Source organism: Ahaetulla prasina, chromosome 2 (assembly GCF_028640845.1).
Source record: "Ahaetulla prasina isolate Xishuangbanna chromosome 2, ASM2864084v1, whole genome shotgun sequence".
Taxonomy (NCBI): Eukaryota; Metazoa; Chordata; class Lepidosauria; order Squamata; family Colubridae; genus Ahaetulla; species Ahaetulla prasina.
Window position 1 is genome coordinate 65,299,012 of NC_080540.1, and position 17,697 is coordinate 65,316,708.

General features: G+C 35.8%; 1 protein-coding gene across 1 annotated transcript in view; it reads right to left on the reverse strand.

The window, feature by feature from the left end:
• CACNA1D (calcium voltage-gated channel subunit alpha1 D) overlaps window positions 1–17,697 on the reverse strand; it is a 275,621-nt gene that overhangs the window by 82,173 nt on the left and 175,751 nt on the right. The window contains exons 23-30 of the mRNA XM_058171105.1: window positions 16,423–16,510; window positions 15,540–15,647; window positions 15,329–15,381; window positions 14,677–14,823; window positions 14,021–14,222; window positions 13,537–13,695; window positions 9,447–9,557; window positions 6,591–6,674 (exon numbers count right to left, since the gene is read on the reverse strand). Of these exons, the coding sequence (XP_058027088.1) occupies window positions 6,591–6,674; window positions 9,447–9,557; window positions 13,537–13,695; window positions 14,021–14,222; window positions 14,677–14,823; window positions 15,329–15,381; window positions 15,540–15,647; window positions 16,423–16,510 (952 nt within the window). The remainder of the gene's footprint in view (window positions 1–6,590; window positions 6,675–9,446; window positions 9,558–13,536; window positions 13,696–14,020; window positions 14,223–14,676; window positions 14,824–15,328; window positions 15,382–15,539; window positions 15,648–16,422; window positions 16,511–17,697) is intronic.

The following is a 17,697-nucleotide window of genomic DNA, read 5'->3' on the forward strand; positions in this document are numbered from 1 at the left end:
AGCAGAAGAGCACTGGATTATAGATGTCTTTGACTTGATTAAAAAAAAAGCTTTTCTCATATTCTTAGGAAAAAGAGTACATTATTGCTCTACCATTACTAATTTGGTTATTACTCATTAAATGTGATTTTCTTGCACCGAGAGACATAAATATATACAGACTACAGGGCACAGATTGAGTTAATTGCAATGGTAAAGAAATAGTGAGAGAAATTCCTAAATCCCTGCTTCATATGGCCAGCCATTTAAATATAAACTGTTCTAGTAATGAAGTTACAATTGGAAAACATGCTAATTAATACTGCTAATGTGCATAAGGTACAGACTCCTAATATTTAGACGTTAAGAAAATGGACTATTTGGTCCTTACTTTATTAAAAATATTTTACCAAAAGCAATTACCGTATATACTCGAGTATAAGCCGAGTTTTTCAGCACGTTTTTTGTGCTGAAAAACGTCCCCTCGGCTTATACTCGAGTATATACGGCTTATACTCGAGGTTTTTTTTTTTTCGTTTTTTTCACATTATACCGGCCGGCGCGAACTTGGCGGGCTTTTGCTTTAGCGCGGGGAAGCCCTGCCGGTGCAGTGAGAGGGCGGGGCGGGGGAGCCGCCAGCCTTCTCGGCCGAGGGAGGGAGGGTTTCGCCGACCGGTAGGTGCCTCATTTCCCACCCTCGGCTTATACTCGAGTCCCCAGTTTACCCCAGTTTTTGGGGTAAAATTGGGGACCTCGGCTTATACTCGGATCGGCTTATATTCGAGTATATACGGTAGATCATTTTGTAATCTGACTACATAAATTTTTAAGTACCTATGTTTGTCCACTGAAAACTACAGTATTTGGCATACCCCACAGGCAAGCAAAATACTTGCATGGAATTGGATGCTTACTGTTTGATCATTTTGTTTTTAGACAACAAACCTGAATATTAATGCATGATTCCCAGGATAATCTTTTTATATACAGTGGAGATTAGACAACCATTCTTTCCTGACAAAGGTATGATCAGGAGTCTCGTAGCACTTTTTTAAGACTTAAAAGGCTTAAGCTTTTGTGAGGTATCTCTTCTGATTTCTGCTACCATCGGCTAACATGGCTCTAATTTTACTATGTCTTTAAAATAGTGGTTCTCAAACTTTTATTCACCACAGATGCCCTTTAAATATCTTTTGTGGCCACAGACCATGGCCACAGACCCCCAAGACTTAACTCAAGATTTAAATCATACATTTCTTCAAGCCTTCATGGACCCCCTGTGTTGACATCATGCTCCCCCAGGGGACCACGTACCACAGGTTGAGAACTACTGCTTTAAAGGACTGAATGCACCTAAAATGTGAGGACGAAAGAAGAGCTCTAACCTGGATTTTATTTGAATGTCTAAATATGTCTCCAAGGACTCTTTCACAACTTTTTGTGTTTGTATTTTGCATTATATTTTGCATGTTAACATCTCAGTCTACAGTTTTACAGGTCAATATGCTGTAATGTCCTTTTATGTGGATTTTAAGAATCTTTGTAAACCTATTTTTAGAAACAAAACAAATATGACACATCTTTTATACTTAAGTTGTCTACGCAAAAAGCACAAGAGATGTTTAGAAATAAAATAAGGAGGAATGATTACTTGTGCCTGCTATGTATCATTCATTTTTCCCCTTTAAGATATAAAATATTAGTCTGTTACCTATTGGGGAAAATAGTGTGATATCACGAGCATGCTATTTATTTGTCAAGGCTAAGGAGTGCTATTATCTAATCTCCACATTTGGTTTTACAGATAACTGATATCCATTTGCGGTCTAATGAAATAGCCTGTATCTGTTGATATTGCTAATGCTGCATCCTGTTTTCACAAGATAGAAGTAGCTGCCAAAAGGTAACAAATTTACGAAAATAATTTTAGATTTTTTTACCTGCTGGATTTATAGATGTCATATATTTTGTAACACCACTGGATTGCAAGGTATACACATTTATTTAGATGGATGAATGGATAGATAGATGATAGGTAGGTAAGTAGATAGATAGGTAGATAGATAGATAGATAGATAGATAGATAGATAGATAGATAGATAGATAGATAGATGATATGTCTGTAGGTAAAGATCCACCTTTTAAAAAATTAAAATATATAAAAATCGTCTTTTCTAATCTTGTCTCTTATTTTATTTTTGATTGCATGTATCTATTTGTAGCTTCTGTTTTCAGTTTCATATCTGGATGAATTTAAAGTCATTTTGTGGTTTCTTTGAATACATCATTTATGTCTCTGAGCTTATAGACATCTTGGGAATAATGAGTGCAGGCACATATGAAAAATATTAAAAAGGCAATTCCAAGCATGTAACCAAAACACTCTTCTTTTTTCTGTGAATTGTGAATGCAATGCATGTTTTAAAGGGGACAAGGTTTTCTGCCATCTTGCCTTGCCTAAATGCACTTGGGGGAGAAAGTTGAGATATAAATTAAATACATAATCCCAAAATAATTTTGAAAAGTGGCACAAAATTGTTAAAGCTAAATAAATCTTGTGTAGAACTGCCTTAAAATATAGCTGATATACTTGAAAGGCCTCAGCAGAGAAACAGCACACCTAGTGGAATCACTGATTCCACAATTCAACTTCTTACTCCTACTCCTAAATTTCAGATGAAATCTACCTTCCTGTAATTGTGGCCCATGAGATCTTGTCATGTGCTCAATGCAGAGGACAACATTGGAAACAAATACAAAGCTTTAATTTTAAAAACATGTCAATATTCCTTGGTGTTCCACATTGTTCAGACTACATGCTGAACCAAGTTTTTATCATTGCATTTTAGGAAGGACAAACGTAAAGTGAACATGTCCAAAAGAAAGAAATCAAGGATGGTAAGGAACCTGGGAGGAAATATAATCAAAGGGTTGCTATATAGAAAACAGGTCTATTTATTTTGGAACAACAGACAGTCATGCACCTTGAAATACCATCACCCAACAGTAACAAGGAAGAAAGAGAAATAAGATACAATAAGTGAATGCTTCTTGGTCCTGATCACATGATATGCATACTTTGGGACTGTGGTTACTTGCGACCCCATGTAAGGAAAAAAAATCTGATTTTATTGGCAATGAGGAGCTTTCTCTTTGTTCTCATTTGACAAGAATCATATCTCACAGCAAACATCCCTCCTTGCTTCATTAAGGGTTGATAATCCATCACTCAAAGTAAATACCATTGAATACATAAATATGAACCTCCTCTTTCTTCCATATCATCTTGATTTTAAAGTTTGTTCTATTGAATCAGACAGTGTAAACAAACAATGAACATGTTTTTAAAATAGCCATCCAAACTATTTCTCAGCCTGACATGTTAACATTACCATAAGTTCTTATAAAGATAAGTATGTCCATAGTGATTTTTCCAAAACACTTGACTTCTTTATCCCAAGTGAGAAGGCTAACTAATTGCTAATACTAGTTTCAGAAATCTGGCACAACCACAGCTATTTGACTGTCCAAAAATAAAACAGAGACAGTATAAAATATATTTTCTAATTGTTTATTATACAGCAGAACATAAATTTCACAAAAAACTCACCACCGTAAGCCTGTAGTATATAATCCAGAATGAATCATTTAGATCATTGTTTCTCAACCATGACACTTAAAATCCTGTAAATGTCAACTCCCAGAAGATCCCAGCCAGCTATTCTATGAATTCTGGGAGTTGAAGTCCACGTTTTAAAGTGATCAAGGTTGAGAAATACCGATTTAGATAACTAGAGCTAGCTCTTAAAAATAAAATGAACATGAAAACTAGTGTCAGCGCTAGTAGAGAAACCAGAGTAGGAAATCAACTCCACAAGAAGGCTAAAAGTACTTCTATTGGCTACAATAGAATCTTGCAAGTCTGATTGTGCTGTACCTTCTCTTCCTATAGTTGAGTGAGTTACGGAGGTTTCTATCTAAGAGGCTTCTGAATCTTATCTGGACTTTAAAAAAGTTTCAGCTCTTTCTGCCTATGTAAGTAATCCTTTTCACACATCTCAGTCACAGTCATTTCCTTACTCCTTATAGCCCATTAACAGAATCTCATTATTGCTTGATAAATTAAATCAAAGAAGCAATTGCCCCAAATAAACATGAGGAATATGTCCTTAATAGATCAATGACACCAAACCACTTTGCTTAGCGACCACAATTAGACCAAAACTATGGTCACTTAACTGCCACAATCACTAAGTGGAAAATCATGTGTCTGTGACTGGCTTAAGACCTTATTTCCCATTTGTGAACCACCGTGATCATTAAGCAAAATATCACATGATTGAGACTTCCTCCTTATCTAGTAATTCTTTTGCCATAAGCCAAGAGCCCAAGTGGCAGTCGATAGCTATGGGATGCTGCAATGCTCATAAATGTGAGGATTGGTCACTAAGCAATTTTTTTCATCAATGTGACTGAACAGTTGCTAAATAAGGCAGTCAGTGAATGAGGGCTACCTGTACTTTTTCTGCGTCTTATGTTCCAATGAAATCAGGGAAGAACCTGCCTAAATTCTTTTGAATACTACCTTGCTTTCCAGAATTTAAGGTAAGTTTCAGCCCCCTTTGTTTATAGAATGGTTCTTGCCTATTTCCTTCAAGGTCATCACTAGGTTAGTATATTCTGGAGAAGCTATAATAAGGTGAAATAAAAACCTCTTTGTTTGCCAGCTGTTATACAGAGTTTTTTTAAAAAATAAATGTAAGCATACTTTCTAAAGGCAACTGAAAGTTTTTGAAGGATTTATATCAACTGTCCACATGCCAAATAGATAATCACAATAACTCTTCAATATATTCCATCAGTTTTGCAGCCAAAATCTGAATCTCTTGTCTGAATATCTCTTTTAAGAGCAGGATACAAAACTTCAGGGATTTTGAGTTTAATACTGGATTAATTTGAACCAATCACAATATTTCAGTCACATCTTTCTTTACAGTATGATGATAAAATAATGAAAGAAAGTTTGTTCCCACAATTCTGAGTTCTTTGTGAAAAAGCATTGTGATAAAAAATGTAATACATAAATTGTAGCTACACACTATGAAATGCAGACATGAACAACAATGAGTTTAGAAACAAATGTCCGATCTTCTTGGGCCAAGAAGCAAGCAGAAGAAGAAAAGAATTCAGACTTCCCAAAATGATCTACTCTTGTTCGACAAATCAGCTAGTTTATTTGTACAAATCAGAAGCCATATTAGCATGTCTCCAAATCCAGATATAGTTGAGTGCTCTGAATTCGCTAAAGGAAATTTCCGGTTCTATTAGATTAAGGCTGAAGCGAGATGAAACTAGCTAGCTTATCCAAAATTGGATCTATACCAAGACCATTCCTGGTATATTGTGAATTTCTCAATTCACAGTTATAGTTAAGATTAGAAAAAAAAGTATTATAACAGTAGTTAAAAAAGGTGCGTTTGTACGTGTACACAGATACTTATAAATAATTTGGAGCTTGATAAGTATTCCTTTCCCATGGACAAATACTATTGAGAAATTATAAATAATTAGATATATATTTATAACATAAAAACATGTATGTTGAAAAGCTTACAGCTGAGTTTTACACTCTAATTGTAAGCAAGCTCTGCTGTATCAATAAAATTTATAATTCTAGTTATAAAATGTCTTTACTGAATTTGTAAGGCTATTTATAAAATATGATTATTAAATTTTGGATAATATATACTTTATCATTTTTTTCTGTTTGCAGTACAACCTAATTTTCTTTGCTTTCTTCCACCTTGGTCTCCAGTCCCAAATATAGCTCTCTGCTAATGATGCATATATCTCATGGATAGCAAACTGAATCAGGTCTATGCAACTTGTGACCCATCAAAGAGATCACTTATTGTGCTTGGGGAAACTTGTGTTGTGCAGTTGTGATCATATGGTTTTTTAAATGTGATATCTCAATTTCCATTAGAAATCTTTGCCATAGAAATATGTGACTAGAATTCACAATTCCTCTTTTAATTTTGGGGCACAGTCTACAGGTATTACTGTACAAATGATAGAAGTTTCCATACAAGGCATAAAAATCCATCTCTTAATAGAAGGGGAAAGGATATATAACTCTTCCATGATGCTACCCTGATGCTAAATGGTCAGCCATTACTTTGTATGGGGAGAATAGGGTTACTTACATTAACTTCGGTTATAGCAATATCAACGACGCTACCAACAACAATTAAGGCATCAAAAGTGTTCCATGCATCAGTGAAATAGTGCTGTTAGGACAAGCATTCAGTAGCACGAGAAAACAAAAACAGAAAAGAAAGAGAAGAAAAGGACAGTGTTATAACACAGAAACACAATGTACCAGTACTGCATCTTTCCATCTCAAATCTGAGAAAACGGGAAGCAAACTATGAATTATGTCTGTCCTGCGTTTGGAGTTAAGAACATATCCAAAGTTCTGTGACTTGTCCAAATAACATAATAAAAGGGGGAAGGGAAAATAGAGATAAAGAAGGAGTTGGGGGAAGGAGAAAGAAAAAGAGAGAGACACAGCACAGTGGGATTGCAGATGTTTGCTGGGAAATACTCACATCGGCTTCACTGAGAACGATGTCTACTATGCTGCCAAGAACGACGAGGGAGTCAAACGAGTTCCAGGCATCACTAAAATAGCCCTGAACAGAGCAGGCAGGGTGCAAATGTTTGTAATTACATATGAAATGTCAGAATATTTGCATACTTCTGTTTAACTTTTTCATAAACAGAAATTACGTCAAACAAAAATGTTGTGGCCTCATGAGAAGAGAATAAACAATATTGCCTACTGAAGAGAAAGGCGTATATGTGACATGATACCACTGCCATATGCCAACAAAGGTCTGCAGCAGATGGTTTATGTTGTAAACATGAACATAGGGTACTTACAGTATGAGCAAAGAATATCTGTACTCCACACTGTTCCAATGATACTTCACTACAAATTAAGATCACTTCTAAAGTAGTTATAGTTATGGATGAGAACTACCACAAGCCCTGTCCAACTGACATTGCCCAAGGACACCAGTTTGCCACCTCAAGTTTAAGCTGTTGGGATACTCATGGACACCTGATAGCCTCCCTCACAAGTCACCTTCCACTGCCCAAATGCATCTTTCATAACATATACTGAAAGAATGGCTGCCTGTGTAAAATCCTGGTGGGCAGGACAATTCAGAGGAGAATATTAAAATCTAAATATAACTTCATGCTTCTATGTAGTTTACTTCTGCAAACTAATATGTTGCAACACTAAACATAAAGAAGTGTCCAGTAAGTACCCTATGTGTAGAATTATGTTTTAAGCAGAATCACTCCAAATCTCACCACGTAGGTAGGATCCCAACAGCTTACACAGTGCCAGACCATTTTCCATCAGAGTATGTTTTTTAAAAAACTTTGGCTGTGTTCACATGGCATGCTTAACTCATCATTGGTAGGACTAATGGTTAGTATGCTGTGAGAACACCTGTGCTCAGCCAGAGGTTGGAAAGGGGTAGCTTTAACCTAAAATAGAGCCAGGATAGTTGGAGTTTTCCAACAGTTTCAAAGACAGTTTTGTAGTAGCTGAGCTTCCTACAAAGATGGCTGCATTTTGGGTAGAAACAGTTTGGGTCAGTTATGTGATATGAACTGATACCTTGTCTAATAGTTTTGAAAGGTTTCCAAAAGAAAAATTCTCCAGTCCTATTCAGAAGGGCTAAGGATTAAACCACAGATCTTCTGCCTGAAAGCAAGTATCCTAGCACTAAAGTATGATCCTTCTGATATTGTGTTTAATAATGCCCAAAATGAATTAAAAATTGAACAAAGTCACTTTGACATAAAATACAAGAAATTATAAGGATAAGTGTGAAACTAATGGGCAACACAAAGATCCAGTGGCAGTTTAAATGAGCTTATATGACTCTTTTTTAAAATAAAATTCCCTGGGCACTCCAAAATGCTTGCCAATCCTTAACCAGAAAATGTTTGAATGGGTCCCTGTCTTACTAAGTCACTCTAAGATTATTGGAATTTTAAACTGCATGTCACATATTAATCAATTAAAGTACACCTTTCTCATGCTCAATATTGTTTTCAGAAATATGTAGGGGCAAAGCAAGCAAATACAAATAAGAACACAAGTGAAAGAAATCGAGATGATTCTGGAAAGGGGAAAATGCAATATATGGACAAGTCACAGCAAGTAAACTCGCATCACACATCTCATAACCTTCATCACTGCAATAACTGAAGATGAAATTACTTACTAGGTATCTTTTCTTTTTTGGCACACAAATCTGATACAAAATGGCAAGGGAAAATAATTCCATATTTGATTACAGAATGCTTGGTTTTCATGACCTCATGAACTTTGCAAATAATTTATGGTATTCAGTTTTTTAAAATTGGAAAACAAGTAGTGGGATGGCTTGGAGCATAAAGCAGGATGTTGTCTCCCATTCCTTCATTGGTAAGTTGCAGGGCTAAACCCCTAATGGCTTCTGGGAACTGAGTATGCCCATCGGGAAAAGAATTGCTAAGTTCAAGCAGCTACTGACAAAGTTGAGACTCTTGGCTCAACAGACATTCTGATTCCATAGGTCGCCTTATATGGAAGAGCCTGTCTTCTAATGGAGGTTATTCTCCATTCAGCATGTGGATATTGGAGGACCAGATTTTCATTAGTTATGAGAGATGACATGGTTTCACTCCTAGTTCAAAGTATAATTGACTACATGATGAATGGCAGAAACTATTATGCATCTACAAAGCCTAGGATCAGATTGGATCCATAACCAAAATAAAAATCTGATAATGGCTTAAATTGTTATTTCTGAATAATAACTGAGAATGTTAAACTACTGAATTTTAAACAAAAATGCCATGTTAAATTTCTGGAGTCCATTTGCTTATTTGCAAACTGTTTACAAGCTATACTGCTTCCAAAATGTGTCAGTGCCCACCTACATATGCATAACATACGCCTGTTCTATTTGCTCAAATTATATTTAAAAAATCTCTGAAATGTAACACATAAGGACACTGCCTGTTTTGTGTTATAGTACTACAATGGTTAAACATGCCTTGACATTGACATTCAATATGTTTGGGAGTGTAATATATGTTCAGAACTATCAGAAAAAAATAGTGGATTTATAACATTCATATACTCCTTATTTATATATTACCAGCAATACATTTTCTTTTTTTTTAAAAAATAAAGTTTCTACATTTTATTTCCTGCAGTTGCATAAATACTGCTATCAGATTTAAGATTTCTGGTGAAGATACTGTATTTCTCATGATTAACCATGAAAAACTTACATTTACCTACTTATGTGTGCTGATCTAAGCAAAAAATACTTGTAAATTAAAAAGAAGCAACTAAAAAAGAAATGCTAATTAAATCCTACATAATCTCTTACCTTCGGTTTAAATGCAATGAGTTTCAGAAACATTTCAACAGTAAACACCGCAGTAAACACCATATTCAGAATATCCATTGCATCATTAAAAAGTTTAGACTGTCCATAGTGCTATGAATAAAACAAATGAGAAAATTATTAATGAAACTAAATATTTTTTCAGACAATAAACAAAACAATACTTCGCTAACACTCTATTGCAAATCTGGTACTAAAAAGATTAACATGAAATCCTACGTTGTTACTACTTGACAAGGAGAAGTTTGGAAAGTGCAGCATAATACACTGTATTATGCCTTATACACTGCCTTATACACTGTAAGCCGCCCTGAGTCTTCGGAGAAGGGCAGGGTATAAATGTAAACAAAAAAAATAAAAATAAAGGCTAAAACTCAGGAGATGGTGTGTTCTAGTCCCTCCTTAGGCACAAAAGCCAGCTGTGTGGCTTTGAACCTGTCATTCTGTTCAAATATAAATAAACAAACATATGACAGCCTCTTATTGCCCAGCTACAAATAGCATTTATTTGTTGTGTCTTTCTAAATTTAGTGTGAAATAACATATTGACATCAAAGTAGATTATTGTTCCCTAAAAAAGAGGTATTATTTCTCCCAATATTAGGAAATAATTGTTCTCAATATTTATTAAGTCACCCCTTTATCCTAAAAATACCTCTTTTCCTAAATCCAATTGTTTTTTACCTCCAGATCATTAAAAAGATCATTAATATTGATATTAAATATCAATAACAATGATATTAAATATGATAATGCAATTAAGTTTAGTCTTAAGCAAGATTTAAAGCAATGCTCAAAAGCTAGCTTAACATTAAGTCATGATTTCTTTTAATCAAATCATGTTATTTGTTAAAGAAGCCGGGCATAGCATGTAAATTCAGGTAAAACCTATAAAAAGGAACTGACTAGCTTTGAGCAGTGTTAAACTGGAAGCTGGCAATTGGCTGGATTCATATATTGTGCTAAAATGCAATTTCTTTTCATTTTGGCTTGTGGAATAAACCAATGTGGCTTGATCCATATATAACTCCAATCCATAAGCAATGGTTTACAAACCACAGTGGCTGGGTTCATTAATACCTATAGCAAGCCAAGAAGAGACAGAATTATTAAAATGTGCACTATGACATCACAATGTAAGCACAACCTTTTCATACTGCAGTAAGATTGCAGACAAGTTGCAATAGCAATAGCACTTCTATATCGCTCCATAGTGCTTTTATAGCCTTCTCTAAGCAGTTTACAGAGTCAGCATATTGCCCCCAACAATCTGGGTCCTCATTTTACCCACCTTGGAAGGATGGAAGGATGAGTCAACCTTGAGCCTGGTGAGATTCGACCTGCCGAACTGCAGCTAGCAGTCAAGTCACTGCGCCACCTCGGCTCTTTACAGGTAGTCTTTCACTTACATCACAATTGTGCCCAACATTTATGTTGCTAAGTGAGACAGTTGCTAGGTGAGTTTTGCCCTGCTTTGTGACCTTTCTTACTACACATGTTAAGTGAATCTGGCTTCCCTACTTGTCAGAAGGTTGCAAAAAGGGATCATGTGACCCTAGGACACTGTTGCTATCATGAGTCAGTTACCAAGTGTCTGAATTTTGATCATGTGACCATGGTCATAAGTGTGAAAATGGTCATAAGTTACCTTTTCAGTGCTGTTGTAACATTAAGCAGTCACTAAATGAAATATTGTAAATCGAGGATTACCAGTATACAAAAGTATGGGTTTGGGGTTATGACACAATATTCATTTTTTTTTTGTTTACATTTATATACCGCCCTTCTCCGAAGACTCAGGGCGGCTTACAGTGTGTAAGGCAATAGTCTCATTCTATTTGTATATTTACAAAGTCAACTTATTGCCCCCCCAACAATCTGGGTCCTCATTTTACCTACCTTATAAAGGATGGAAGGCTGAGTCAACCTTGGACCTGGTGGGACTAGAACCTGCAGTAATTGCAGGCAGCTGTGTTTTAATAACAGGCTTCTTACAGCCTGAGCCACACCGCGGCCCGTCGTTCCCCTTGTTCACTGATACTCTAACCCTAAAGCAAATATGATAGCTTAGTATGAATTATGAACCCAGACAGTGTAATGGTTAAGCATTTGTTCAATGACTGGTTGAAGGGAAGAAGCACACAACTAAATGCCTGCTTCAAATATAAGGATTAAATATATGCAACTGCTATTACATAGGGAAATTTAGAAAGTCCTCATTACTAAGGCTTGTAGTTTTGCTTCCATTGTTCTTGTACAAAATGTTTCTCATTTCAATTAAATGTCCAAACCTGAATTCTAGTGAATGAAAGCAAGAAAGTTGGAAGTATTTTATTTTATTTATTTTATTTTTAAAAAATCCTTATGGAACAGACTTTCTGAACAATTATAGGGAGACCTGGAGAATTTGATGATAATTATAAATGTGGGCAAAAGTATTGTTGCCCCTCTCTTTTTCCAATTTGCTGTGAAACAAGTTGAAGCAGATACAAGTAAATGGTATACACCACTCTTCATTCCACAGTCCATAGAGCAGACATTGTGCTTTTGATGTATGACTTAACATATTCTCGTAGCAATAGCAATAGCACTTAGACTTCTATACTGCTTTACAGTATTTTACAGCAATAATGAAATGCTACCGGTTCACACTGATTCGGGCGAACCAGTAGTGATAAAAACTACCGGATTGGATGAACTGGTAGTAAAAAAAAAGCTACCTGTTTCTCCGAACTGGTATTTCTGACAATCAGCTGTGCCACCTGATTAAAGTTGCTAAAAAGCAGAAAATCCTGCTTTCTAGTGAATCTAAATCACACGGCGCAGCTGATTCCTCCTTTGCTGTTCTACTTACCTTCCCAAGCCTCCTTTTGGTACGTACTGTGCATGCATGTGCAGCAAGTGTCTGCTATGTATTGTGTAGGCACACACAGTGTGTGTGTTGTGCCTCGTCCTCCCTCCCATCTCCTGCCGGGCCTGCTATCAGATTCAGAGTCTGATAATGAAGAGGAACGGCCTGGCATGCCTCCAGCCCCCAGCCCTGGCCCCATGCCTGGAGGGGATGTCAGGAATGAACAAACAAACCTCACTCACACGCAGCATCAGAGGAAGTCAGCCACGGATTGGAATTGCCCAGGCCTGCTCCTTCTGACCCCTCCCTTTCTCAAACAGCAGAAGACAATCTAAAGTGGGAGAATCCTCGCTTCTGGAGATCTGAGAGGCGACATCAGCAGAAGGAAGGGAGGGGCAGGCCTGGATAAGTGCTGAGTCATGGAGCCACACCCCATGGCCGATATAAAGGACCAGCTTGAGTCAAGCATTTTGAGTCAAGCAAAGTCTCATCTGGTTTGCTGAAGTCATACCTTGGATTCTTGCCTGCCCTGAGAAATCTGAAAGGAATTTGGCAAAGCTGCAGAGGCTTCGTGGCCACGCTTGATACAGACTTCCCAGACCCGGTCGTTGGAGGGGGAGGGGGACACGACAGCGTGTTTGGCATGCATTATGCATGCACATGCACGCTGTGCATTTGGCGTGCACCATGCATGTCCGCCACACAGCAAGCTTGGTATGCACCAAGCATGCGCGGCCAGCAAACTGGTGGCAAAGCTGTTCAGATTTCACTACTGCTTTACAGCCTCTCTAAGCAGTTTACAGAGACAGCATATTGCCACCAACAATCTGGGTCCTCATTTTCTGACCTCGGAAGGATGGAAGGTTGAGTCAACCTTGAACCTCGTGAGACTTGAACTGCATTTTAACCACTGTGCCATCACAGCTCTTGTAAATAATAAAACTAAAATTAAAAGTAATTTTCTTAAGATTTTAGTAAAAAAAATAATAATTCCAAAACGATAGATCAAATCCACTGTTGCAAGCAAGGATACTTTCTGAAACTTTTCTCTGTGCCATCTTGCAGTATTTCTAAATCTGTAGGAAATGCTAATCACGTGCAGGATAATTCTTAACAAACAAGTATAGACGATTCTAAATAAAGTGAGAAACAAACTAATTGTAAAATAAAATGACCATACCCAATTTTCTTAGGAAAAGTGGCACCTTGTTTCATTCCTACCTGCATAGCCAAGCAAAGGGTGTTGAGCATGATGAGGACAAACATGATATATTCAAAGACAGCAGAGTTCACCATATACCAGAATTTGTACTGGTAAGGATTTTTTGGAATGTATCGACGCAGCGGCCGGGCTTTCAAAGCGTATTCTACACACTGACGCTGAAAATAGTAGAAATATCAACATCATGAATGAACTGCTATCTGTCTGTGGTTCAAGTTTTTATTTCAGAAACAAATCCATTCGTGAACAGTTCCATTGTATCAATAGTTACATCCCATACGCAGAGCCAGAAAGAATGATCCATTCCAAACATATATTGGAACTAAATTGTAGTCACAATGTAATTGTTAAATTCAATGCTTAAAACTGGCTCTTGAATCTGTAGCTCAAAATTTTCATAGTAATCGCAAGGAAGGAAACATTAGAATTCTGAAAATCATTATATATTTGATTATAATATTTAAATAGGTGTTGTTTTATTACCTGATTTTTGTCAAGTTCACAGTTTTTGTATTCTTGTTCTCCCTGTTCTTGGAATGTGACAATGACAAAGCCAACAAATATGTTCATCATGAAGAAAGCAATAATAATGATGTAGATGATGAAAAAAATAGAGATTTCCACTCTGTAATTGTAGACCGGTCCTACGTTCTCTCCATTTGAATCTATAGCTTTATAAAGAAGCCTGCATATTAAAGACAAATGAACAATGGATTCATCATGAAAACAGAAATTTCTAATTCTGGTTTCAATATTCAAAGGTATATTTTAGAAGGAAGATCCTTTTCTGGTCATGGAACAAGAGGGCAAGATGTCTGCCACTAAAGTATGATTCAAAGCATATTCAGTATTATTTGCAAAATGGTGGTAACATCAACAATAGAAATGTGACGGACTAGTAATTATTTTCATCATTATTTACAGTCTGTTTAAAATGTAGAAGATGTTCATTTTCTCTGCTCCAGTAACAGTATAGCTCTGTAACATATTGTACCTATAAAATGGTACATGCTCATTACATCAAGGCAATAGTATTTCTAAGAATCCCAGCCATAGTCTTCCTGAAAAGAAATCTATCACCTCTAAAATGGTTAGTCAAAACAAAACAAAATAAACTCTTTTGTAAATGATACACTTACGCAGGCCAGCCCTCAAAAGTAGAAACAGTAAAAAGAGCCATCATAGCAGTAAGGACATTATCAAAGTTGAAATCGCTGTTCTGCCATTGTCTCTCTCTCACCATTGGACTGTCCATATCTCCATCTTTATAAACAATAAATATTCCCCTATTGGAATGAGTTGGGGGGAAAAAGCAGATAGTTACTAGGGTAACTGACAATTATTTTAAAATTTCTTTCTATGTTTCTTAAAGTATGACAATCCTTTGTATGTTTTAGTAACCCTAATTAATAATGGGGAATCTTATAGCTCACTGAAATATTTCCACTTTTGGTGTTGTTTCTATTGTATTTATATGCTTAGCACTGATAATGTTACCTAATTTGGGTAATGAAATATCTGCAAGAAAACAAGAAAGCTCAGAGAGCGCCAAGATATTGAAGAGTACTGGGTCAAGACAGAACCTTGGGATACCACACTGCTTCTCTCGTAGTTCCATTGAAGACATTCAGTTACCTTTGGTGTCTACTAGGTACTTGAAGATTTATATTCCACCAAAAATCGGAACCTTAGGAACTATATTGCTTCTCAGCAACATTTGGAGACCCAAAAGTTTTTTTCTATCTAAAAATGCAGATTTTAAAATTTAAAAAATGTAGAAAATATTCTTACCGGCAGTCCACAGGATTTTGCTTTGCTTCATCTGTGCATCGATAGAATTTTCCCTGTGCATAAAAAAAGCATAGCGATAGACTCTAGAGCACCATTCCTATTTCAAAAATGTTCAAGTATCTCCGCAGAATCCTGAGGAATGATTTACAAGAGCAATTTTTATGTATCATTTGGTTTTTCTATGCTCTGGATTTCCCCCCCTTGTTCTTACCTTAAAGAGCTGGACACCAATACATGCAAACATGAACTGGAGTAGAGTTGTAACGATCATGATATTACCAATAGTTCGAATGGCAACAAAGACACATTGAACAACATGCTGTAGAGAAAGAGAGAGGGAGAGGGGGGGGAGGGAGGGGAGAGAGAGAGAGAGAGAGAGAGAATCAGTTCAATTTTCACTTGGTATGTAATCACTATGCTTAATAAAGCAGCACTTCATTTTTAAGACATCAATAAAAGGTTTCATTTGATATTTTAAATTATACCTTACTATTTCGATACTCAGAATAGGGATACAATAGAAAAAAGACACCTTACATTCCACAAATTCATTCTCACTATTAAACAGTCATAAACAGCATATAAAGAAACTAATAATGCAATATTAAATATGTCTAAAACAAACTCTCTTGAACTTGAGCTCAACAAGGCTTATTCCCAAGGAATATAATTAGGATCTCAAACTTTCATTGCTAGAAGATATGAAAAAATGGATTTCGTTCCTAGGTAGACTAAGAAATTAACATCTCTTTTAGATAAACTAAGATCAAGGATTAAAGTTCAAGAAATAGGATGAGGTGATGGGTATATAACCAAACTGGAATTCAGAAATAAGAGTTAAAAAGAAATCAAGAAAATACAGGAATATATGACAAAAAGCCTATTGGTTAAAAATATTTGGAAACAAATAAAGGCATCATTAAAACCAATTGAGAAATATGAAGCTCAAAATGATACAGATGGATTTATTTGAGCTAAAAGTCCCCCAGGCATTCTTAAGGCAATCTACGTTGAGGCAATTGATATATTAGACTCTTACTATATTTTATTTATAAACAGAATATGCACTTTTCAAAGAAAATTCAGATAGAAACCTTAAGTCCTTTTGCTCTGTTGATAGCCCTTAATGGTCTTAAGACTCTTAAAACTCTCAGAATCTTCACAACTGATATAGCACTTGATCTAGATGAAAAGTAAAATAAATAATACATTAGCTTGACATGACTTAATGCTACTCAAATAATATGATAAAGTTAAGTAATACTCATGCATATAGCAGCCCATAAATTCTAAAATTTAATTTGTTTCCAGGAAAAAATACTGACAGGCTTTTATTCCCCTGTTGTTCTATATCTCTTTGATGCAAAAGAAATCTCTGGAAATGGATAACACCTTAGTAAGCCGTTCTTTAATACTTAATTCCTAAGTAAAATGAATAAAATAAGGTATATGGCAGCACACAATTGGTCCCATCCAGGTTTTTAATTGTGTTTAATAACACAATTTCCCCCCTTCAAACTTAAAAAAACAGAACAAAAACTTTCCTCAGTTTTTGCTGTTGTCTTATTTATTTACGTAATATATATTGAAAATATTAAAAATATTTGCATTTTTATTTCTTAGTCTACAAATGACTTTTATTACCGTAAGTCTACAAATGACTTACAGTAATAATAAAAACCACAACAATACAGGTAATCCTTGACTTAACAACAACTGTTCCCAAAATTTCTGTCGCTAAGTGAGATAGTTCTTAAGTGAAATTTGCCCCATTTTATGACCTTTCTTACCACAGTTGTTAAGTGAATCACTGCAGTCGTTAATAAAACAGTTGTTAAGTAAATCTGGCTTCCTCACTGACGTGCTTGTCAGAAGGTGACAAAAGGTGCTTACATGACATCGCAACCATCATAAACATTAACCAGTTGCCAAGCATCTGAATTTTGATCTGGTGGCCACAAGGTCACAAGTGTGAAAAACAGTCGTAAGTGTTTTGAACGATCACTAAATAAACTGTTATAAGTTGAGGACTACCTGTATTAATCCTCCTTTTGGTCTGTTCTTTTACAGTTGTAATCATCCCTCTTATTTGTCTCTCAAAGGAGTTCCACAATAAAAGTACAGTATAATTAAAATGTTAATAATAAAATAAATATAATCCCTAAATGACAACACATTGTGAAATCTATTATAGGCAATATCCAGTACAATTGAATAAATGGGATCAAAATGGAAAACCTATATATCAGGGGTTTAACCAGCCAAAGCATCACATGCTAACATGGGATGATGATAGAAAATACACAAAAGCTTAGTTAATCCCATCCTTACTCTCTAAATACCACAACATATTTGCATTAGAATGGAAA